This window comes from Calliphora vicina, chromosome 1 (assembly GCF_958450345.1).
Source record: "Calliphora vicina chromosome 1, idCalVici1.1, whole genome shotgun sequence".
NCBI lineage: Eukaryota > Metazoa > Arthropoda > Insecta > Diptera > Calliphoridae > Calliphora > Calliphora vicina.
The window spans coordinates 25,607,880-25,634,096 of NC_088780.1; the positions used below are offsets into that span (position 1 = coordinate 25,607,880).

At 28.9% G+C, this 26,217-nt stretch overlaps 2 protein-coding genes across 3 annotated transcripts; one reads left to right on the plus strand and one right to left on the minus strand.

Moving 5' to 3' along the window:
* Nucleotides 1-1,226: 1,226 nt before the first annotated feature.
* On the minus strand, nucleotides 1,227-9,063 carry LOC135954991 (ribosomal protein S6 kinase delta-1). Its single transcript, XM_065505262.1, has 4 exons — nucleotides 8,842-9,063; nucleotides 7,269-8,779; nucleotides 6,991-7,207; nucleotides 1,227-2,588 (listed from the first exon to the last, which is right to left on the minus strand). Exons 1-4 carry the CDS (start codon nucleotides 8,935-8,937, stop codon nucleotides 2,364-2,366), a joined length of 2,049 nt encoding a protein of 682 aa, XP_065361334.1. The 5' UTR covers nucleotides 8,938-9,063; the 3' UTR covers nucleotides 1,227-2,363.
* Nucleotides 9,064-10,198: 1,135 nt separating this feature from the next.
* 14-3-3epsilon (tyrosine 3-monooxygenase/tryptophan 5-monooxygenase activation protein epsilon) lies at nucleotides 10,199-25,620 on the plus strand. Of its 2 annotated transcripts, XM_065505275.1 has the most exons (5): nucleotides 10,199-10,354; nucleotides 10,516-10,886; nucleotides 23,240-23,709; nucleotides 24,569-24,749; nucleotides 24,827-25,620. In XM_065505275.1, exons 2-5 carry the CDS (start codon nucleotides 10,823-10,825, stop codon nucleotides 24,880-24,882), a joined length of 771 nt encoding a protein of 256 aa, XP_065361347.1. In that variant the 5' UTR covers nucleotides 10,199-10,354; nucleotides 10,516-10,822; the 3' UTR covers nucleotides 24,883-25,620. The 2 variants fall into 2 exon arrangements, with proteins under 2 accessions (XP_065361347.1, XP_065361353.1); XM_065505281.1 differs by lacking the exon at nucleotides 10,199-10,354 and having other exon boundaries at nucleotides 10,367-10,886.
* Nucleotides 25,621-26,217: the final 597 nt, after the last annotated feature.

Here is a 26,217-nt window from a genome sequence, read left to right on the forward strand (position 1 = left end):
GCGATACCCATAGACGTTGCCGCCGCCAGCCCAATACCAAACAGTGACTTTTTCGGGATGCATTGGATGCTATTGGAAGACCCATTATTTTGATCCAAAATGTTTTACTTTGTTCATTTTTGGACTCATAGAACTCAATAGGTCAACTTGTTTAGACGAATATTTTGTTCTAAATTTGTTTTCGGTTGAATTGATTTTGCCCATTTTTAATATCAAATATTTTTGATCAACAGAGAAAAAATTCTATTCCCCGTAGGTTCTTATCTCTAGGCCATATTGTGGTTTAAACAGACAGACTGGCCGATGGACATATATGCGTGGATCTACATCCAAATGTATCGATGTGTTCCCGCAATCTGGTGGTGGATATAAAAACTTAAAACAAAACAACATAAAAAACAAACAAAACAAAGAAAGATTCATTGATGGGAGGGAATAGCAAAAGGTGAAAGAAATCTACAATATGTTGACGACAACGTTTTAAATGTTGTCTTCAACAAAAAGATGACAGATAGTCTCTGGACGACCGACATAGTTCTAAATGTTGTCTAGTTAAACTCAGTCGACGACAAAACAGGGACATTAAATGTTCGTTGGTTGCCAAATGGAGGACAACATGGTGAAACTAATCTTCTATAATTCCAGAAGTTCTGGTAAAGTATGACTAATTTAGTTTTACCTATCATTTAAACAATTTTTAAAAATTAAAAAAATTTAAAAAAAAAATTTGGAAAACACTTTTAAAAATATTTAAAAAAAATAGCTCGGCACAGCCGAATATAGCTCTCTTACATGTTTATATTAAAACTTTTTTTTTGCAGGGCGCAGACGCGGATACAGGTGGTGAAATAAGGAAATTTCTTCCCCAAAAACCGAAAAGTTTTAATATAAACATGTAAGAGAGCTATATTCGACCAAATTATACTTAAATTTTTTTTAATATTTTTATTTAAACAAAATTAAAAATTGTTTTAAATTGTTTTTAATTTTTTTTTTTAAAAAAAAAGTTTTTTCCGAAATTTTTTTTATAATTTTTAAAGAATTGTTTTTTTGGAATAAGAATTTTTGATAAAAAAACAATTCGGGTTAAATAATATTTTTCCCAATTTTGACCCATTGTAGCTCCAATTTACTATAGCCTAATATACATCGTTGCAATGGACTTTAAAATATCTATCATTAGATATCCATATTGTCTATATTAATGACAGATATAGATCGACGTTGTCCCGGTTTTTCCCTATATCTCAGCCATTTGTGGGCCGATTTTAAAAAGCAACCGAGCCGGAAGAATTCTCGATATATTGAATTCCCGATATATTTAAATAGCAACCGATCCGGAAGAATTCCCGATGTATTGATGTATGAATCATGTATGTAAGTTATTTGGGGTCTACGGAAAGTTGATGGACATGGCAATATCGACTTCGCTATCTATAACGATCCAGAATATACATACATACTTTGTGGGATCGCAAATGAAAAATGTAGAAATTACAAACGGAATGACAATCTTATATATACCCTTGTCACTCATGGCGAAGGGTAGGTTAGGTTAGGTTATGAAGGCAGCTAGTTATCAGCCAGCTCACTTGGGTCCATGAAATTGGTCCCTTTGTAATGGCGAAGGGTATAAAAAGGGAAAAAAAGATAAATGTAAAAGAAATTTTAATTTATTGACGCCTCCTCCCAAATGGTTACACAATTAGCTATGGGACTAATTAATGATTAATTTATGGCAATTGATTCTCCAATAGACTATTTCTGGTGGCTACAATCACTTCATTGTCAAATGCATTACAAGTAAAGTTTAAAGTGAATACACCTTAGATTACTTAGTGACACTAAAATGAAGACTGACTTTACATTCGATTACCTGGGATGTATACAGTAACCAATTGACTTCTCTGTACATTATAAAGGTGACAAACATACGTGACAAATGCAAACCCACAAATTTATATATGGAGTCATCCAAGTATTTAGACAAAGTGAAAATTACCATCTAAAACTAAACTGTCTTAAATTCAGTTTTCACACTGGAGCAAAAAGTCATACTCCTGGAAACAAATCTCTTTAAAATACATACATATGTATGTAATACATACATAAAATCGGTTACTTTTCTACTGTATTTAGATTTAGTTATATTCTACAATAAAATATAAATTATACGTACATATGTATATTTAATAACTACATTTATTTATTGTATAATTATGTATATTCTTTTTATAAATTTAGCAAACCGTTTCATTTAATTCCTTGAGTTGTCTTTCCTCTTACAATTATCACTGGCTTCCATGTATATATTTAGATTATTGTATAAAACCTTGTATATTTTAAAAAATTTCATAACAATTTCACTTTTGTGTAAAATTATTGTAACCATTATGCTTTACCTCCTCCCAGTTGGTACCTTCGAAATAACGATGTTGTTTAATTTTCTCATAATCTAAACGATCTTCGGGCATTTGTTGTAGTAATTTTTCTAATAGATCTTTGGCAGCATCAGATATTTCAGCATTTTCGGGATATTGTACAAAGCCATACAGATCTATTTGTCCTGGATGAGCCGCTTTAAATGACTGAATATGCAAGTTATTTTATTTTAGTTAATTTTTGTATTTTTTTTTTTTTTGTTAATAATCATAAAACACATAAAGCACAATGTAAATATGAAATTACTTTAAATAATGAACGAAAAAGGAGATATTTTTAGTTTGTAGAGCAAATATTTATAAAAGCAAACCACCAATAAATTAAAAATGAAAACTATAATTTTTTTGTTAAATATTTGTATGAAAATGTAGAGTAAAATGGGTAAAGCTTTAAATAAATAAATTTGTTTAATTTTTTGATGAATCCGTTAATTTCTTTTAATATAATAAAAAATAAGAATGCACTGAATTGGGCCACAAATCAGTCATCCACCTAAAGAGTTTTCAGATCAATAGCACTCCTTATAACGCGTGGTATGAGGACAACTACAACGCTCGCTGCTTAGTATCCTAATGCCAATTATCACTGGACATGTAGGTTTTGGTACATATTAGATGCATTGAACTTCCTTCTAATGACTACTGTGGAGGATTATGAGACCATACTTCATCTCCTATGCACGTGTCACGATGCCGTTCTTGGTGATGGCGTGGCCAACGTGAAATATGGACCGAAGACGCCGCCAGCCCAAAATCCTCACCAAACAGTGACCTTTTACGGAATCTAATGTGGATTGGTATCGTCCCAAATTCGAAAATGTTGTTTGTTGACGTTGCCATTCTTCCAGAAACTGGCCTCACAATAAAATGAGAGAAGAATGCGGAACGTTACCCGAATGAAACACCCATTTTGATAAAACAATTTTATCCATAGTAATTTTGCAAAACAAACTGAATAAATGACAGCCAATTCGACAGATGTAGCTTCAACAATACGACTGCTATCAACTATCAATGTTCCAAAGTCCCTATTGGAAGACCCTTTATACATATGTATTGTCTATGAAGAGAACTAAGTATTCGAAATATACATAAGTAAAAAAAAAATATTTTTTTTTTAAATTTTGTTCATTATCGAAAAAAGTTTATGACAAAAAAAATTTTTGGCAAAAAAAATGTTTGGCAAAAAAAATTAGGTTTAAAATTTTTTCCCGATTTTGACCCGTTGTAGGTCCAAATCGCTCTAGCCTTATATACATGTCTATCATTAAATATCCATATTGTCTATATACCTTAGTAATCCAGATATAGATCAAAAATGGCCCAAAAATCGAGTTAGTCCCGATTTTTCCTTATATCTCAGACATTTGTGGGCCGATTTTCTCTAGAGAATTCCCGATATATTGATGTATCAATCATGTTTGTAAGTTATTTGGAGTCTACGGAAAGTTGTTTTCAACAAATAGACGGACAGACGGATATACGGACATGGCTATATCGACTTCGCTATCTATAACAATCCAGAATATACATAATTTGAAAAATGTAGAAATTACAAACGGAATGACAAAATTATATATACCCTTGCCGCTCATGGTGAGCGAGATGATCGTATTTCATGACAAACTTATATACATATAACCGATACCCAGGCAGATTAACACTTTAATTGTTTTTCTTTAAAAGGGATTTATAAACATCAGAGCTCTTCTCTCTGCGGTCTAATGCTTTGTCATGTACATTTTGTATAACAGATCAACAATAAATTTCCTTTAAATTGAATAAAATCGAAATCATCAGTAAAAACTTTATAATTTTTGAGAATTTGCTTTATGAAATGTATAAAAATAAAATTATGAAAAGCGATGCAATAAAAAAATAAAAAGGATGTCATAATATAATAAAACAAAATACAAAAATGTGCAATCAGCATTCCAGTGTTAAATTAGAAAACAAGTTTTTTTTTACAATTTTTAAGGTAAAAAATAAATTCAATTTAGGAAAATATCACCAAGACAAAAAGTTTTTTTTTTTTTTTTGTAATTTACATACTCAAAAACTCTGATAGTCGTTGAAAGCAGTGTCTTTTCTATAACAGGTTTTCCACATTTGTGTTTAAAATAATAGGTGTGGTACGCAATATTTTTATAAGTTAAATTTAATAGTCTCGCAACTTTAAATCCAATCGATATTTTAATGATACTTACAACGGAAAGTAAAATTTTAAACACAATAGAAACGATTATGATATGGTATTTATCCAAATAATAAGATTAAAAATCTTATATGGAATTGAAAAGTAATTATGAAAAACATATGCAAGGAGTAGTTTGTTATTTATATTACAATTTTTTTAATTTTGTATAAAAAAAGCGAAATTATTAAAAATCTTCGAAATCAAGAGTAATTTAACATGTTTTGTCGTGCTCAGATCAAATGCCTAATAATTTTAAAAAAATTTGAAACAAGCAACCGTACTATTAATAGAAAATCAATAAAAACGAATCAAAATTTTCTTAGTTTCTTAACTGGGGAAGAATGTGGAAATTATAGCGTCCACGTCTCTTATAATATAGTAAAATTATATTATTCGAAGCCAATCATATGTAGTTGAAATAAAAAAAATCAACTTTTCGACTTTTTACGATTTTTTAAAAGTCGACTCTTTTTGTTTTTTATCCTGTTTTAATTTATTCAAGTAATTTTTTTTATTTTGAAATTTTTTTTAAAAAAAAAATTTTTCCAAATTTTTTTTAAATTTTTTTTTTATATATTTTTTTTTTTTTTTTTGGAAAAAAAATGTATGACAAAAAGTATTTTTTGATAAAAAAAAAATTCGGGTTAAAAAATATTTTTTCCGATTTTGACTTATTGTAGGTCCAACTTACTATAGCCTTATCTACATCGTTGCAATGGACATTGAAATATCTATCATTAGATATCCATATTGTCTATATTAATGACTTAGTAATCCAGATATAGATCAAAAATAGGTAAACAAATCGAGGTTGTCCCGGTTTTTTGCTCATATCTCCGTTATTTATGGACCGATTTTGCTGATTTTAAACAGCAAACTTCTCGAAAGCATGTCTGACAGAATTATTGAAGATTTAGATTCCGAAGATATCTGGGGTTTTCAGAAAATTGATTTCAACAGACAGACGGACATGGCTTAATCGACTCCGCTATCTATAAGGATCCAGAATATATATACTTTATAGGGTCGGAAATGAAAAATGTAGAAATTACAAACGGAATGACAAACTTATATATATCCTTCTCACGAAGGTGAAGGGTATAAAAATAGGTTAAAAAAATGTGGGTAGTCGTGGTTTTTTGCTTATATCTCAGCCATTTGTAAGCCGATTTTAAATAGCAATGTATCAATCATGATTGATCTATCAATCATGTTTGTAAGTTGTTTGGAGACATCGGAAAGTTGATTTCAACAGTCAGACTGACATTGCTATATCGACTCCATATATACTTTATGGTGTAGCAAATTTGGTAGAATTTTGACATCGATTTGTTAGTGCATATTTTAGCCTTAAGAGCATATTTTGCATTTTTTAGTTTTTACAGCATACTTATGGGTTATTTTTAATTTGTCTATTTTATAGATTTTTCTAATTTTATATTTATTTTTAAAATGTTTTATCAACAAATATTTTCACCAAGATTTTTTTTTTTTTTGGCAAAAAAATGGATAAAAACTTTATAGTAAAATACACCTTCTAGGTCAAGGGTAATACGATTTGGTAGATATAGCAAACATAGCTTTTTTCTGTTATTGAATCTTCCTGTAGAAAATCGCTATGGAAACTTATAGGAAAATACGAATATAGATAACGTAGCGACTGTCGATTATGTGAGAAATGTTATTGTTCGAATTTGAAATCCAAAGCAAAAATTTACATAAAAAATCTATTGGTGTATGATTCCGAGCCAATATCGGATACCAAAGTGCAGCGTATCCGAGAAAGTTCTGCATCGATCGAAACAAATAGTAGTCGTACGGGGCACGGTCTGCACTATAAAGCGGGTGAAGCAAAACTTCACAACCATTTTATTCTGAATACTTTTTAACAGGTACTGCAGCATGTGGTCGTGCGTTGTCATGATGGAATATTACGGATTCATGTCTGGCCGCATATTCTGGGCCTTTTTGCTCCCACCAAATACAGTGAATTACCTAAGCGCCAAGGATATTTGGCTTTGGTGTCAATTTGGCTGGTAGGCGGGGCATTAATGGATCCATTTCTCATCGCAAGTAATTAAATTGCAGCTTGAGCATATTTTATGCGCAAAATCGAATAATCAATAGAACACTAATCCGCAATGATTATAATGTTTTTTGGGCGATTATTAAAACAAGTTTTTGGTAATTCAAATATTAAAATTGTCATTATGTCTTTTGGCTGATTTTCCACAATATTTTGGGTGAATTTTTTGTAAAACAATCTTGTAAGCATTAACCATATATACATGCATGCATTTTAAAAACAAAACAAATAACCAAATAATAATAATAAAAAAATATTGCACTTACCAAACCCAGAAATAATTCATACAATATAACACCATAACTCCACCAATCTGAGCGCAATGTTAAGGGACGTTCTGGAGCAACAAAATGTTCATCCAAGGCTTTTGGACTTAGAGCTTTGTGTATGCAACTGTCCGATGAGACGCCCTCGTTTTGATAGAAGTAAGTTAAAAGTAATTGACCATTTTCATTTAATAACAAATTGTCCATATGAAGATCACTGAAATGAAACATACAGAACCAATACACAAAAAACTTTATTTTTATTATTTTTAACTCACCTTAATATAACACTTTTTTCATGCAATGCATGCATGGCAATTAGCAATTGTTGTGACCACATTTTAAGTTGATCTTCCGGTATTTTGGTATGGAAAGAGGGAATTTTACGTGGACTTCTACGTGGCGATTTGCCTGTAACTTTATCTGGCGAATCCAAATCTTTAATAACTTGTAATGTATTCGATACTGATTGTATTAACTGTTTAGAATTGTTTAGTAAATCTTTAACTTCCAAAGTATTGTGGCTAACATGGACAGCACTCACATTCATTTCACTAAAATGTTGTGTTAAATGCGTCGTAGTATTTAAGGAATGTACATAGTCGATTAGTTTGCCACCCAAGGCCAGCTTAAGTAGTAGGAATATTTTCTGATCTGACTGAAAGAAGGCCAACAAGTCTACCATGTAGGGAACATGTTGAGGCAAAAATACAGTTTGTGTGGGCGAATTGCTAGAGGGCTTTTCAATGCCTTTCATGACATACGAAGGTTTCAAATGCTCAGTTATGCAAGTAACCAGTAGAACTTTATTACCCAGCAGACGATTGACTTTATACTTAGCCATATGGTTCCAGGGTCTTTCCAAATACAGGCCGGATGAATCTGAAGCCGTATTGCCCGAAACATCAATGGCCAATTGGAAATTGTTCTTGGGGGATGATGTTAAAGTTCTATGGAAATTTCTCAAAAAACGTTCATGAATATCTTCGGCTCTTGCCAAATATTTGCTTATTTTAGCTTTTGCTATAAATTTTCTTTCATCGCTGTTGTCATCTTTAGAGCCGTACAGTAGAATATCGACGCCACGTTTGTAGCGTGTATGTGCTTCCGTATATTCCAAATTTGCTTCAGCCTGTACGGCCTGAGAAAATTCTAAAGCCGCTTCGTATATATAATCGCTATCATCACTTTCTATAGAGGCCATGGGGGTCAAAAAATGTTTTGGATGATTATTAACATTTGAATTATATTCAACTTTAAGACTTTCATCTTCATCATCTTCCTCCTCCCCTTCACCCAACTCGAGCACTACATCCGTTATCTCTTCTTTTTTAGCATTTCGCTGTTCATCTTGCTGACGAATTGGAAACACTTGATCATTATTTATAGAAGACGTTTTCTTATCGCATGCTTCTCTTCTGGCAAAATCTACTTGATCTTGCAATATTTCCAGATTTCTATTCAAACCTCTAACGGCCTTATGCACCAATGTTTGGATTTTATTTGGGGGCGTTGTTTCGTTAAAAAATTGAGCAAAAGCATGGCATTTATACAAGGCCGTATGTTGGGCGGCATAGTCCAATAGTTGTAAAATATATTCCTTGCGTTTCTGTATGACATCTTTGTCGAAACGTTTAAAAAATGAACAATCTATGGGTTCTGGCAAATAACCGGACAATTGTAGACTTTTATGGCGCCGCTTGAGATCGCGGTGTAAACGTTTGACATCATGGAAACGACGCCATACCACAATTTGTGTAAGAGCCTGCGGTACAGATCTGGGAAAGACCTGTCAATCATAAAAGTAAATAAATTTAGTTTGTTTTATCTGCAAAAAATTTAATAACTTACAATGGACGTAATTTTATACAAGGTATAACCACCCTTGTGTGTTTGGGTATCAGTGACTGTGAAATTGTGTATCCAGCCTCCTAAATCAGGTGCCATATTGTTAACAATTGTGAAGACGTTTCAGATATTTTAAGTTTATTTGTTGATAATTGACATATTTCTGGAATTTAACACATATTTTTTCTATAACAAACTTTTTAACTTTGTTTTCACTTCATTTTATTTTTCATGTTTCTGAAAATAATTACCATTATTTAGTTTTATATTCTGTGTAAATATATTGTCACTTACATGTTATTGCGGTCTTAAAATTCATTATTTTATTAAAGAATTTTTATAATTTTGTTTTTTAATTGGATTTTTATCACAAACAATATTTTTTCGCGTATGTTACAAACAGTGTTACCATATTATCGCAAGTTTTCCCCTTTTTTTTACTTCAATTACCGTTACTACTATAATCTATGGCCTATGTCTCCACGTAGCTATTTTTATTGCTAAGCACAAGCAAAAACTTAGGTGAGAAATTGTATGAAAAATTGAGATGTATCTTGCTTATATTTGTGTTGAAGGATTTTTTCCACTAATTTCTCTATTTTTCTACTTTTGGTACTTAAATAAATTAAATGTGTATGCATTAATCACATCGAATCATAGAAAGAAAAAATTGTACATTTAATGACAACAGTAGAGCAATCATTGCGCAATGAATTGCTACATATGGTAATTACTGTCTACACATCGCAAATTTTATAGACGCAATAAAATTTGACAATTGTAGAGACTTAGGGCTTATACTCAATAAAAATTTGTTATTTTAATAATTGAGTTCTCTGGAATCTAGAAAATTTAAAATTAATATAATAAAATAAAATGAAAGCCATCAAAAATATATTATAGTAGGTCCTTAAAATATTTAAATGTCCGTAAGAATTTGACATTAATTAGACCTTTTTTTATTAATTATAATTTATTGAGCTTGAGATAAGATTTGCAATGTTTTTAATTAGTTATTTATTTGTTCTTCTTCTTACAATGTAGATTAATTAATTATTTCATTCAATGTCGTGGTATTTTAAATGTCTATAAATAAAGTATTATAAATAGTAGCGGTTTAATAACACAAATTTTCTAAACTTGTCAATTTTCTAAGAAAAGGAATCTATCTGGCATCCCAATTTCCATTAAATAATTTATAGGCATTACTTTTAAAATACAACCCTAAAAAGTAAAACCAGCATTTAAAAATTGCATTGCCAATTATTTAGCATTTTATGTGTGGCTACAAAACTACAAAAAAGAATGCTACCAATATATAACTGTCAAATTTGAAAAATATATTCAACAACCACATGCGTTGAAAAGAGACGACTATATTGTAGGCATTTTAGGTGCGGCCATATTGATTGTAGCAAGCGACAAAGAACGAAAAACTAGTGTGACAACGATTCTATACAAATCGAAAAAAGCAGCGGCGGCGTAAAGACGACGGCGATCATCAACCATCTGAAAAGTGTGTATTTATTTAATAAATAATTAATTAAAAATAATAAATAAAAAAACAAGCAAATAATAACGCAAAAATAAATTGGCATAAAACTTTCAGTGTTTTTAAAATAATTGGAAAAAAAGCAAATAAAACAAACAATTTCTTTCTCTCTCTTCTCTGACCAGGATTTACACCCGACGACATTGAAAAAATACAACAAAAAAAAAACGTATAGAAGCGGCGCTTGTCAGAATTACAAAAAGAAAAAACGTAGTAGAGAAAAAAAGTCGAGCAAAAAAGCTTAAAACAGAAAGAAAAAAAATTCGGAACGAAGGCGACGAGCAAATTTTTTTGAAATCACACAAAAAAAGCACAACGACGCCGGGATAAAACGAAATTTTTTAATTTTAAATTAAAAAAATCGGAAAAGGATTTTTTTATAAAACAAGTTTTATTAAATTCTACTACTACACAAATTAAATATTTTGCACAATGTCTGAACGTGAAAATAATGTTTACAAGGCTAAATTAGCCGAACAAGCAGAACGCTATGATGGTGAGTAATATAGAGAAAAAAGAAATATACTAAAAATTATCTAGACTGTTAAAGAAAGTTATTTAAATCTTGACAATTCATCATTTTTGTGAACTTGTAGCCCTCCGGAACACTTTTTGGATTAGTTGAAGAGGGCAAGAGTTACAAAAAAAGAGAAGAAAAAAGATTTTTCTTTCTATAAATTTTAAAAATGTGTATGCATGTGCTTAAATTTTGTGGGGCTGTCTGTTTGCGTTGTCTGTCTTTTTTCCATAAAAGTTTTGGTGCGTCAGCAGCACCAGTTGGCCAGCCAAATTATGGTATTTTTAAAAGATTTGAAAAAGCAACGATGAGTAAATTTTTCGTAGAAAACGCAATATAAATACAAAAAAACCAGTTCTTTCTTTTACCGGCTTGAATTTTGGCGTGTTTTTTAATTAGTTGAAATTTAGACGAAATTTTACAATTCAAACTTAATTTGAGTTAAAAATAATGTGTAAATTTTAAAGAAAAAAAAATCAAGTGTATACATAATTTTCCATTTAGAGTTGAATAAATCTATATATGGGGGTGGGGGTTATAAAAACCAAAAATGTTTATTTTAGGGTGGTGTCGAGAATTTTCTTTATTGCATTATTTTGAAATATAGAGTATTTCTTTTATAAGGGATAAAGTCTTCAAAAAAAGTTAAATAATTTGCAAATTTGTTTCTATTCTAAAAAAAATATTTTCCAAAAAAATGTGGTTTTTACTTCTATTAACATCATCGTCATTATCTTCGTCATCATCATCATCATGTTTTTCGCTATATCTTCCATTTCATTTGCTTTTGCATTAGTATCCTGTTAGCGTGAATAGTTCAACTAGATATCAACTTTTTCGCATATTACTTTTTTTTGTCCTCCTCTTTAGTGTTTGTGTTAACTCTTTTTGCTTTTAGTAAAATATTTCTTACTTTTTTTTTTTCTGTTCTGTTTTATTACTCCATTCCTTTAATTTCTTTGCTTCTCTTCTTTTCTTGTTATTTTTCTTTTCTTTATTCTATTCGTTTTGGAGTTGTGTGTTTTGTCGATTTTCTTCGTAATTATTATTTTTTGTATTTTGTACAAGCGCGAAAAATCGATGAATGAATCGATCGTTGTTGCTCTGCGCGTTGACAACCACAACCTTCATCATGTGTATAGAAATATGTGTGTGTAGTTACAGGGTTACCAAGACGTACTTTTTGTTTTCTAATACACTTGGAATACTTTTTATTTTCTTTTGGGTAAAAATGTTAATTAGCATACATATACAAAAGATAACAGCTTATATGAAACGTTAAAAAATGATTCACTTTTTATTTACTTAAGATTTGTATAAATTTGGTAATATTTGTTTAAAAAAAAGTAAGAGTAATTTTGTTGTCATTGCTAACATGTAGTAATATTGATTATGTTATTGATATAAATGTTATCTAAATGTCAACATATTGGCTAATTGCCTTTTAGGGTGTCTTTTTAAGACTGTTGTTTGTTTCTTGGAACAAATATTCCCAACTGTATATGTAGTCATACCCCTCCCCTGTATGCTAAACGTTTGACTGTGCCGAAATTGTAACAAAACTGAGTATTTAACCACTTTAATTGAAAAATGTTTGTTATAAAATTAATCTCAGAATATGATGGGGGTTAATAATTTATGCTGAGACTGCTGCACATTGTTTTTGTTGTAACAGTTGCAATATTGTTGAGAGTTCTTTCCTAGTTAAAAAATTTTTAGTTGATACAGCTGTCGTTGAGTTGACAATCTTATTTATTTATAATGCAATAATGAATTACTGATCTTTTGTATTATTGGCCAAATCGAGGCTTACAAATATTACAATAAATTAAATGAAAAGAATTTAGGTTTCCAAATGGATCTATTTTGGAAAACGGATGTCCTTGGCAATTGCAGGATAAATCGTCTATATTTGTTTACAATGTTTTCAATATAATTTGAGCTATTTTCCTGCTTTTAATCAAAATCTTTATTCTACCGTTTAATCAATATTTTATTTTATACATCTTCCATCATATTGATATAGAAACAAATCTTTTTTACGTCTGTAAAAATAATATTCTAATTATAATTCCTTGTAATTAATTTTGCAATGGCAACTCATAACTTTCTTGTTGTTTAGTTTCTGAATATTAGTCATTTGTTAATTTAACCAAACAATTTTGTTTGTTTGAAATCAACTTGAACCCAATTTATAATTGTATCCATATAAACTTTCTTTGTTATAGGTATGTATGTAGAAGAAAAAAATGCCAGTCAGTCAAACTTTTCATCCCCTTATCATACCACACCAATATACATATATAATTTTTAAACTTAACTAACCCACCTTGTTACCACTCCCCTTTTCGAATCCTCGCCAACAAAAAAAATGGAGCATTTCTAATAAAAAAAAAATATATAATAATTTCATGTTTAGGTACTATATTTGTGTTAGTATTAAAAAAAAACCTAAAACGTAATTGTTTCTTTTCAAATTAGACTTGTAGTCACCATGTTAATCGTACAACAAAATAATAAAAGGAAAAGAAAGGTGGTGTGGTGGTGGCATTTTAAAACAAGTGGTGTAACATTTGTCATTGGGTTGGAATGTGCATGTGGTATATATGTATACTTTTTTTAGAACATGGAGTAATCAATTGCTGTTTTGTATGTGATGCTGCTGACAAATAAATTGTTACTATGTATTTGCAGAAACGGTTTTTCTGCAATTTAAAGCCTTATTCGTAGTCAATTTTTAAATTTATCAAGGTTTATAAATTAAATTTCGTATGGAAATTTAGTTTTATAAACCTTTGATGAATTAAAAATATATTATGAATATGTAGATCCATTAGTTAGGTTCAGGTTCTTTCGGGCTCTAAATAAGTTTCAAAATTAATTTTTCTTTAGAATAGTTTTGAGAAAAAAAAATAAAATAAAATTCTTTTATAAAATAAATATTTGGACAATTTTGTCAACTGCATCGTTTCCAATTTTTCACTTAGTTACCTATTTTCTTTTCAGTAATTTGTATTATTTAGTTAATATAAATACATTTAGTTTTTTATTGGTCTACCACAATTTATAACATTATATTTTATTATAGTAGGTATATTTGAGTCAGATTGTAAAAACAATGTACTAATTTTATCAAAGTGCTCGAAAGAATTCTAAAATCTTTAATAATAGTAACAATTATCAATGAATCTTATTTTTAAAATGATTATAATTTGTGTTTAAGCGTATCATAACAAGTTCAGGGATATTTTGAAGACGTTTTCCTCTTCATAAATTTAATCGGAAATATAAAATAGAAACTGATAAGAGATCACGTGAATGCACAATTTGTATTAGCTCATTCGTAATAATTAAACTGTTGCCAATATTATTGCAATTATGAATTAACAGTTTTTGCTGGGAAAACTTAAGATTCTAAATCAAATCATTCTGAAAATCCTATTGGTTTCATTGTTTTAGTTTTTATTTTTGCAACAGAAAATCTATATTTTATTCAACTGAGTATCTTGGAATCTTAACACTCAAGCTAAATTGTCTAAAACGATTGTTGCCTTTTTGTAATACGTACTGTAATGACTGTAGTTCACTTGGCGAAGGACAGTCAACTCTGCGGTTGCAGCAACAACTTATTCGGAAACTCCTATAGCAGTGAACACTTGATATTTTAATCTCTCAAGAATACCAAGTTATATTTCATGGTGATTAAGTTTATAGTAATGTTTGAAGCAATGGAATCTAATCTTTGAATGTTCTTTCGCTTCTCTAGGGCTAATCAAGAAGAAATTCCTAGTTCTATTTCTAATCATAAATGATGATAGACATTAGAAAAGATTACCTTGCGATCCGAACTATGTAATCGACGAAATGCGCATATGAACCAACTGTTCGAATTAATTCTTAATTCATTTACAAATTCCAATTTTATCTGTTAACAATTTCGAATTAATTCATAGGCTTAATTCCTTCGTACTTTGAGAATTTATTCTTTGTAGAATTAATTTCTTATTGAATCATTCAAGTTTTCTTTAATTCAAGTCCTTTACATAAAATGTATGGAATAATTAAATTTTTCTTCAATCATAATTTTTAATTTTTTAATTAAAAGAAACACAAAAATTAAAGAAAATTAAAAGAAAATCGAAAATAAATTGAATAAATAAATTTTAATTCAATTTGGTATTAACAAAAATCTAATCAATCAAAGGTTGAATGAATTTTTTTTATGAATTAATTCAACAATGAATGAATTCTATTCAAACAAATAATGCTAAATAATTGTGAATAGTTTTATGGAATGAATAGCTGACATTTATTATTATGATTGAAGATTTTAGTGAATAAAGCTAAAATTTATTTAATTAATGCTCCGATTTTAACTTGGTTTACTCACATATAAGATGAATTTAATTAAAATAAAAATTGGCAAAATTTACCATACATTAAGAAAAGTTTAACTAAACTACTCGCTAAGTTGCTTAAAGTTAAGTTTAATTTATAACAAGTTTAACAAAACAGTTCTTTAAGCCAAGTTAAACTAAAATAAACAAAAAATTCAAAGAACATTCAGTTTTCTCTTAATGCCAAATATGGTGGTTTCATGTTTGACCCGTATTTTGTAAAAGTTAAGTTAAATATTAGTTTCTGGATTAACAAAAAGTTTGTAAAGTCATGTTAAACAAACATACTAGACTACGCCTAAAAATATATCTAAAAATTTATAGTTAATTTTTGTTAAATTTAGTCGAAAGCCAAGTTGATTTTGCTTCTAGTTTAACTAAACTGTCTTAACAAATAAGTTAAGCTGAGATATGTGAAACTAGTGCTTAAAAATTTTAAAATCTGAACTCATTTTCCTTTATTTAATTTTCGTTAAGACAAGTTTAACTAAAACGTTCCTCAGGATTGAAAATATTTAGAGCTTTTTTTGGAATACACAAAAAAAAATTAAACAGTTCGTAATCCATTTGTGAGAAACACAATTATTGTTTAAAACCTTGTTTAACTTAACAGCAGGTTAATCTACGATTAACTAACAAGTAAATAACTAGCTCTTAGTATTTCTATTTTCATAAGGCTACGCTTAATTAAGTTGTAAAATTTATGCCAAACATGAGTTTCTTTTTTTAACCCTTAAATGCATGATTTTTACTTTTATTTTTCTATAAAATATCAAATATTTAGTTGATTTTTATTTATTATATTTCCTTTAGCTTTAGTTTGATTTAGAATTTCGTTAGCTGAAACTTTTCGTACTCCATTTGATTTTTCTGAATTAGTATCAAGCTTATATTTGTCTAAAATTAAGTGGAACTGGAATGTAGACAATTGGCAACAATATGCATTAAAGGGTTAAACCAAGTTTACATAAAGTGCAGATAAATTTGTTTCCAGTTAAATTAAACGCCAAGTTAAACTACCATATATAAATATTTTCTTAAAACCACAGGCAAATTTTAGAGTTTTTCTTTAATTATCATTAAGCCAAGTTAAACTAAACTGATACTTAAGCTCAAAATTCGAGTATATAACTATAAATTAAATAATCAATATGTTTGAATTTTGAATTCAAAATTGTTTCCTTCAAAACAAATATGTAGTAACAACACTTGGTCTGTTCAATAACAAAAAACTATTACGAATTATTACAAATTTTCACATAAACATTTTAAATTTGTATTGAAAAGCTGGAACAATTTGAGATAATTCGTAACAGTTTTTTTTGTTATTGAACAGACCAACAGGGCTATCAATCATTCGAATTAAAATTTTTCGAATAATCGAGGAAAAAATATATATTTTATTTGATAAATAACATTTTTCAATATAGAATAAAACATTATTTGATCAATAATTGTCGATTAATCGAATAGTCGAATAAACTTATCGAGTTAAAAAAAGTTTATATAAACAATATAATGTTTCCAGTTGGTTACATTGAAACAATTTTCTACGTTCATTTTCCAATCAAACAAATTATTCAAAATATTTTGTTTTTAAAAGTATTTTATTAAATTATCCGAATAATCGAGGAAATTTTAAAGAATTGCCGATCTCTAATAATGATATAATAAGGGTATTCATTTCATAAAAATGGAAAATTACACACTAATTTTTTACACTTTTAAAAAACAAAAGCAGGAAAAAAATCAAAAAATAAAGTTGTATTTTTTTTGTGGAATTTTGTTCAAGTTTTTCTTGTGTAAAAGTGTAAAAAAATCAGAGTGTAATTTTCCATTTTTTTTGAAATGAATAACCTTTATAAGTTTTTATTTTCGTATAGATGAAAAAACAGAAATTGTCTTCCAAGTTGGTTTCATTGAAATTTTTTACTATTTTAACAGGTATCCATCAATTTGAACAATACAATTGGGTCTATTCAATTGCTCTCTTTGTGTTAAAGACAAGTTTAACTAAACTGCTCGAAAATCCATTTTTCAGTTTAATATAACTGCAATTTAATCGAATACTGCAAAAAAGCGAAAACCTAAAAATGTTTCTTAATTTTTTCATATTTAAAAAAGGTATAATGAAATTTGTATTAATATGTAATGTGTTGGACACTTTCATTAAAATTGAATTGATCAGATAAGATATAGCGCATTTCATTGTTTGGTTAGTATGATGCAAATATAAATTAAATATTGATACTCTTATAAATCCTTTGTTATCAGTTTACAAAAAAAAAAAAATCATATTTAAAGTTCAATAACTCGTGCGAAAATTTGGCAATAGAAATTACATTATTAAAATTGTATCGTACAAATACGAAACGTCCGTCTGTCTGGTAACTTTGAGTATTAGTTTGAACAAAAATCTACTCTACACAAACCATAAGATGTAGATAGATAGATGATGTACGTGGTGGTGGTGATGAAGTTCTATATATTTTTTTTTAATATTTATACTTTTTCAAATATTTGTACATACTACTATATAGAGAACAACTACAACACTGTAGAGAATTATATAGTAGACGAAAATTAGTTGTGTACAGTGGTGTGTAGCGTACAGATGGTGGTGGATTTGTCTTGCTCACACGCATGGCTAAATGTATCTTACAGTGGCAACAAAAGTTTTTCGCTGTGTCTGGCGTTATTGTTATTGTTGCTGCTGTTTTTGTTGTTAAGAGTTCTTGTTCTTGTATTTTTGGTTGTTGCTTTTAGCTTTGTTTCCACTTCGACCATCATTGTGGAACAGCAGCAGCAGCAATCGAGCCGGCAACAGAAACGACTTTTTCCCATTTAATTCTCTGTTGCTGCTGCTGCTGCTGTTGTTGAGTTGTTCTTGTTCTTATAGACTTTATACGATGTCGTCTGGTTATCTGGCCTGGCCTGAGTGTCTGTCTATTTGGCTGACTGTCTACTTGCCTGCCTTACTAACTGGCTGGCAGGCAGGCCGGCTGGCTGTTTGTTTCGTTGATTGTGTGATTTTAATTTTGCAAATAAATACGCGCTTGTTTGTTTCACATTTTCTTCTTGTGTGCTGCTTGTCCCGCTTTTCGCATAAGTTCCTTGCTGGCTGGCTCCATGATGAGATAGATTAATGTGGTGTATATACTAAATAATTTTATTTAACGTGTTATTTATGAACGCGCTACTCTTTTATATCTCTGCTGCTGTTGCTATTGTTGTTAGATTCTTTAATATAGACAGTCGTCGTTTTTTATGTTTGTTTTATTTAAAAAAAAAAACCATTTAATTAGAATTTCTTTAATTATATAAGTTATAATTATTAAGTGATAATTATAAAAGAATATCTTAAATATACCTATTTCTAATATTATAAAAAAGCTTTAAAAACTAATTGTTAGTTTATATATTTTTCATCGTGTTTTTGCTAAATGGAAATTTAAACAAATTAAAATTCACTTGTATCTACATCAATATTAACAAGACAATATTTCTTTTGATTAGCCCCATACTCTCACTCACTATATACAATTTTTTCTTCACTTTTTTTTTATTTTTTTTCATTGCTGATGTACATACATATAGAAATAGATTCTTATAATAGTTTTGACGTATTTTGTTTGCGCATGTTTTATTTTCAAACGTAGTACACTGGAGATTTGATTGACGGTTGGTGGGAAACGCGTTTATTTAACCTTGTTAAAAGTTAAATTTTCAATACCACCGCACAACTAACTGTGTACTGGCATTTAAAAAAATATGTACATATAATGAATGCATTTTCTTGCTGCTCTGATTTAAAAACATTTAATTTGGGCTAATAAAATATCAAAACTGTTAATAAACAAATTTACATGTGGACAATAAGTTGAAATAAATTGCTTTCAAATAAAGTCTGATACAAATCTGAAGACAACTAATTTCCATAAGAAAATAATAAAAAAAAAGATTATTTATTTTCTATTATGTTTTTAAAACCAGTTGTTATTTTGTTGGTTAAGATGTTTGCAAAATTTATTTTAAGGTTTTTAAACTTTGTTTATATTTATTAACTCAAATCGAACCAAATATTTGTTGAAACTATTTTTATTTGGACCATGTTTCAGCTCATTTTTAGGTGTTTTTTTTAATCTTAAACAGAACATTTTTTGAGGGACTGTCAATTAACTATTAGTTTTCTTAGGGCATGTTTTTGACTTGTAGATCCAATGTCAATTAATAATCAGATTAGTTAATCTAAAAATATATCTAATCTAATGTTAATCCACTTTGATGTTTTTGGGTGCTAGTTTAAACTTCGTTGTATTTGGCAGTACATAACGTCAGAAAATGTCACATTTTGTGAGTGATTTATGAATAAGAAGAATAGATTTGTAGGTGGCCGTGTGTAATGAGAAAATAATTATGAAAAATTCCGAAAACTAAAATTAAAAAACAACAAAATTATCAACAAAAAAAAAAATGGAAAATTACACTCTGATTTTTTTTTACACTTTTACACAACAAAAACATGAACAAAATTCCACAAAAAAAATACAACTTTTTTTTGGATTTTACACAACTATTTTTTCATCAGCTGTTTGTACTTTTCGATTTTTTGCAAAGATTAACCCGCGACGCTAGTATCGGACGCTTAAACTAGCAAATAAAACAAAATAATCGATGATGCAAAAATCACATTTGTAAATTAATCTTAATTTAATGGCCAATCTTCAAATCAAAACTCCCCAACCTTAGACATTTTACAAGCTTTCCTCACATAAATATATGATATTTTATTTTAAATAAAATTTGGGAACATTAGCTAAACATGCAAAGAAGTAATCCATCAATTAAGTGTATACAACTTTTTGAAGCCACCAGAGATAACTCACATTTTCTTATTTTTCTAAAGAACTTCTGGAGAAAAATAATAAAATAACCTTTCCAAATCCAATGTTGTTTACATTGTCATAATCGTAAACATTCTATCAATTCGATGATTTTGTTGCCTAAAGTTGTTCCTCAAATTTATGGTTATGAATAAAATTGGCGTAACAGCGAATTCAGTTTTATTGATACCAATGTAATGAAGAAATATGGGAATTATTAATCGTATATGATGTTGTTTCAAATGTTGACCACCAATGCAAAGCCGACCTTAATCTTTTAGAGCATCAGTTGTTTATGGTCTTTCAAATGGCACCAGAGAAAATAGTACATAGGCCAATTGAAATCGAGAAATTACTTGACTGGATAATGTCTACTACAACAATTAATTTCTTTGGTCGGCCGTGTGGATCGTGGCGGCGTCATGATGGGACAAAAGATCACTGATCTCACACATTACTTTGTTTACATAACCGCATAATTGATAAAGCGTTTCATGCTTAAAATTTTACTAGTTTTTATTAATTAACTGACAAAGGATGACTTCTCAATGTTTGACATTTCATCATATGACTTCCTAACCTCAAATTTGACCAACCTTTATAATGACTCTTGTTGGATTTGGCTCGTCTTGAATAACAACTTAATAGTTTCAGATTTATATAAACAACTACATGTGTTCTACACGAATTGTCAACTTTCATGTTCTTATCAACATCTTTTGGTGAATGGCAATAATATTTTTTTTAACAAATCTTTTTAAGACATTTTATTAATGGCCAAGTATGACTCAAAAACATGGACCTCGCAACATGAATTCTCACACAACATTTACGCTTTCTGCTACAACGATCCAAATAGGAATTGAATTGAAGATGGCCAAATATTTATACATTAAAAAGTATCACAATGATCTTGCAATATCAAGTCTCAGCATTACATGAATGATTTCTTTCCCAGCTAAATATTTGTGCTTAACTTTGCGAAATTCGTTGTCGAACGAATGACGTTCACATTTGAATTCATAACAGGTTCCTGGAAAACATGATAGCAAGAGTAAAAGCTAGTTAGTCGTGATAATGATTCCATGAAAATACGAGTATTTGTCAAAAAGTTCCTGCCTTTCATTCCAAGAAGTTATTTTTTCAGTCTGAAAACTAACAGAAGACTTAATAGAGAAATAACCTGAAATTTCTTTAAGAAATTATTCAATGCTGTAAATCGTTCCTTTAAAAAGTGGTTCAATTTAAAATATAAAAATGTTCTGTAGAAGTAGATCTAATAATTGTCTTATGAAAGGCATTTAGACATTTTAGCTTTGATGTTTCTTTTATCAGTAACGCATTATGAATCTTAAAAGTTTCGATGTACGGCTAAATTTAGCTTTGACCAAAATTCGATTTAGCGGCGAATCTGAACAAATCAATTAAATGAATGCCCTAAAACATTTATAAATTTTTTACGCAACAATTTCGGCTAAAATTAGTAAAAAAAAACAGCAAAATTCCAGATAAATAATTAACATAAAGGAATTGTACCTCTAAAACATTGTCCAGTTACATTCAAATTATCAAAGTCAGATTTTTCTATAGGAAATTAATAAAAAATCAAATAATTTTGCTGTATCAAAGGACCACCAAATGTGTTAATGAATATAATAAGGGGACTTTTCCTATGAGATTTCAAATAAGAAGCTGATTTAGGGAAATCAGGATTACTACTAATACAGTTTTTGTATCTGCATCAGAATGAGTACATTCTAGTCTAGTCTTTCGAATATGTCTCGAAAAAATTATCCAAAAGGCTGAGTTATAGCCAAATAATTTTTCACATTCTTAACAGTTTTCATGGCTTTTATAAAAGTTTTTTACCCTTGATATTTTAAAAGCATATAATTTATAGATATAACTGAACATACATTTTAAACTTTACTTTTAACTTAGCCCTCAATATAATGCTCAGTTGTCAACCATAAAGTTTTTTTTACTCTTTTTATTACACCTTTAACATAAATTTAAATTTAAATAATAAAAATTATTTAACTGATATGATAAACTTCTTAATTAGGTGAAAATGTTACAGCTAAATAAAAAGTGAAATTTAAAACTACAGTTATTAACAAACACAAACAGTTTGTTTCAAATCTTTTATAATTTTTGTTTAGTTTAAGATTAAAAATAAAATCATACATACTCTTGATTAAATCATGAGGATTAATTTTGTATGTAAAAATGAAACTCGTTCGTAAAGAGATAGTAATGTTATATTTTACTACTTTTATGTTTAATAAACATTATTTATAAACCGTTTTTTTTATTTTTTAATTTTCTTATTCTATGTTTCTTTTTTTATACAACATTTATTTTATTTATATATTTCTATGTATGTTTGTATATGAGTCATAAAAAAATGTGTGTGTTCAGTTCAGTTCACCTTGTTTAATGACTAAACCCCTTTATTTTCAAAGAAATAAATATATAATAAAATCACTCACTAACAACATGAGACTTTTTTATTTTTTATTACATATATTTTTTTTATTTTGTTATCAGTCCAGTCAGTCTGTTTAAAAATAAAAAAAAGTAATTGCAAAAATAAAATACAAATAGCTTCGACAAAAAATAATGCGTTTTATACAAAAATAAAGAAAAAAAGTAACAAATCTTGTAACTTTTATGGTTATAATGCAAAAAAAAATAGAAAAAAACTATGATGAATGTCATCATCTTCTGCCACTTGATACATACAAAGTTACACAGAACAGAATGTGTGTTTGTTAGTCTAACTGCCCAACTGGCTGGCTGTTTGGCTGGCTTGACTGACTATGTTGTTTTATTCCTTACAAGGTAATTCCAAGGCTTATTTAGTAATATTAACTAAATGGTTGTCATTACAACTTCTATGACTTGTAATAAATAACTAAAATTGCTTCACTCTACTGATATTTATATTAATTTAATACATACAATACAACATTTTCGAAATTCTTTTACTCTTTCACATGACTATAACTAATTAATATTTTTTTTTATTTTCTCTCTCTTTTCTATGTAGAAATGGTTGAGGCCATGAAAAAAGTTGCCTCGATGGATGTTGAATTAACCGTTGAAGAACGTAACCTTTTATCGGTAGCATATAAAAATGTTATTGGAGCACGTCGTGCCTCATGGCGTATTATTACCTCGATCGAACAGAAGGAGGAGAATAAGGGTGCCGAAGAGAAATTGGAAATGATCAAAACTTATCGCGGCCAGGTTGAAAAAGAATTGCGCGATATCTGTTCGGACATTTTAAATGTACTCGAGAAACATCTCATTCCATGTGCCACCACAGGCGAAAGTAAAGTATTTTATTATAAGATGAAGGGTGATTATCATCGTTATTTGGCTGAGTTTGCTACCGGTTCAGATCGCAAAGATGCCGCTGAAAACTCATTGATTGCCTATAAGGCAGCCAGTGATATTGCCATGAACGATCTGCCACCAACACATCCCATCCGTTTGGGTTTGGCGCTTAACTTTTCGGTGAGTATTTAGAATAAGATTAAGAATTAAGTTTTAAAATTAGATTTAGCTTCCAGTTGATACATTTGAGGCTGATATAAAAGTTTTTGAACGAACTAGTAAGTCTCCGGTAGTTCTTGTCCGAAGATAAAATTTCATGTGAACAAATTTGGCGATAAACGGAAGCAACAATCTTTTTGAAGAATGTATTTTGAGGAAAGATACTTTTTGAGAAAAGGTACTTTTAAGAAAGGCTAATTTTTAAGAAAAAGTACTTTTAAGAAACTTTTTTTAAGAAAATGTACTTTTTAAGAAAAGGTACTTTTTAAGAAAATGTGCTTTTTTAAGAAAGAGAACTTTTTTTAAGAAAAAGTACTTTTTTAAGAAAAAGTAATTTTTTTAAAAAATACTTTTTTAAGAAAGTAGTTTTTAAGAAAAGGTATTTTTTAAAAGAAACTTTTTAAAGGAGTACTTTTTTAAAAGAAACTTTTTAAGAAAATGTAATTTTTTAAAAGGGGATTTTTTTTAAAAAAAAGTTAAAAAGTTTTATTAAAAGCTACTAAATAAAAAGTCAGAGTAGCCCTGGATCATCCATTTATGAATCTATTTATCTGATTTTTGTCAGTGGACTTCTAAAAGTTTTTGTCAACATGTTTGTAGATAAGTTTTGAGGATTAGCAAAATAATCGAAAGTATATTTGTTTTAGATTTTTGGGAGAACGGAGGATTTCCAAAAGCAACAAATAGGTACTTATTTTAACTGTAGGCTTGGGAAAACATATTTCAATCAACAGTCATACTTTTTTTTTAGACTGAATCGTTATTTTTTCATAAACTAAGGAATCTATATTAATAAAACATTTCTCTTTTTTCTTTTCAGGTATTCTATTATGAAATTTTGAACTCACCCGATCGTGCATGCCGCTTGGCGAAAGCAGCTTTCGACGATGCCATTGCCGAATTGGACACATTAAGTGAAGAAAGCTACAAAGACTCCACACTCATTATGCAACTGCTGAGGGATAACCTTACATTATGGACGTCTGATATGCAAGCCGACGGTGAGTTTACTATTAAATTCTGTAATTACTTGTCTAAATATCTAATTGCAATTATCATTATTATTATTCTGTTGCAGGTGATGGTGAACAAAAAGAGCAAATCCAAGATGTTGAAGATCAGGATGTGTCGTAATTTAAGTAACAACCCCCATTAAAACAAAACAAAAAAACAAAACAAAAAATCCCCTATAAAATTACTATTTGCATTTCTTATTTCTAAAACAAACAAACAAACAAACAAAAAAACCAACAAACTGTTTCTCCAGTTATATTACTACACCACAAAACAACAAACAAACATCCACAAACCACCAAAAATAATCTTCTTACAAAAACAACAACAAAAATTTTGTTCATTCATACACGCGGTTCGTTCGTTCTCTATTAGTTCATAATACGAAGAAAAATCACAAACAGCAGCATGTTTTTCTTTTTTTTTTCTTTGATTTTTTTTTGTGTTTTTTCTTATTGGTAGTAATTATTACAATAAAATGTAATTAATCTATATTTTTGCCCAATTTTCTATAGATTTTGGTTTTTTGTTTACACGCCACCACTACCCGCCATCCCCCCCCTTTCAGCGTTTCTCTCTAACATTGTGGATTTTTAAAAATAAAAACAAAAACAGCTCGTTGTTGTCCTTTCGCTCTCGTGTGTACCGTTCGTTCTTTCTCAATAAAACAAATTTCTCCTTTGCTATCAAACCAGAGCCCCCTCCCTCCATGCCCATTTAAATGTGTGAATTTTTTTGCATTAATACATAATAAATATTATAAAAAAATAAATATATATATTAAAGCAAAACAACAACAACAAAAATACATCAAAAAAATAATAAACAACAAAAAATAAAATAAAACAAAACAAAAAACTATCATTATTATTATTTTATTTTCTCTTTCTCTCTCTCTAAATAAGAAGTCAATATATAATTTGTACACAAAAAACAAACACTCAAACAAAATCAGTCATAAAATTTACATACTACAACACATTTTTCTTTTTATTTGTCCTTTTCTTTCGATTAAGTAAATGCTACGAAACACACAATAAAATTACAATAAAAAGAAAATTAATAAAAGAAAAAACAAAAAAAAAATTAATATAAACTCTTACTTTTAAGTATAAGAAGAAAGGAAGAGCAGAGAAAGCAAGGCAGGCAGGCAGGCAAACAGCAGCCTTCTTTATTGATTTAAATAAAGATTGATTGATAGAAGGACAGACAAAAAGACATACAAACAGCAAAACGAACAGCAGCCATGAAGAAATGATAATTTGGATAGCATATATATAGTAGTATATAAACAAAATAATATTAATGAAAAATAAAACATATTAGTTATATTCTCTTACCTTATATGAGGGCTAACAAACCAAACCAACCACAACAGTAACAAATTAATTAAAAATTGGAGTTCTTAATCAACCGAAAACAATATACACAAAAGCTAACACACAAGTACATATT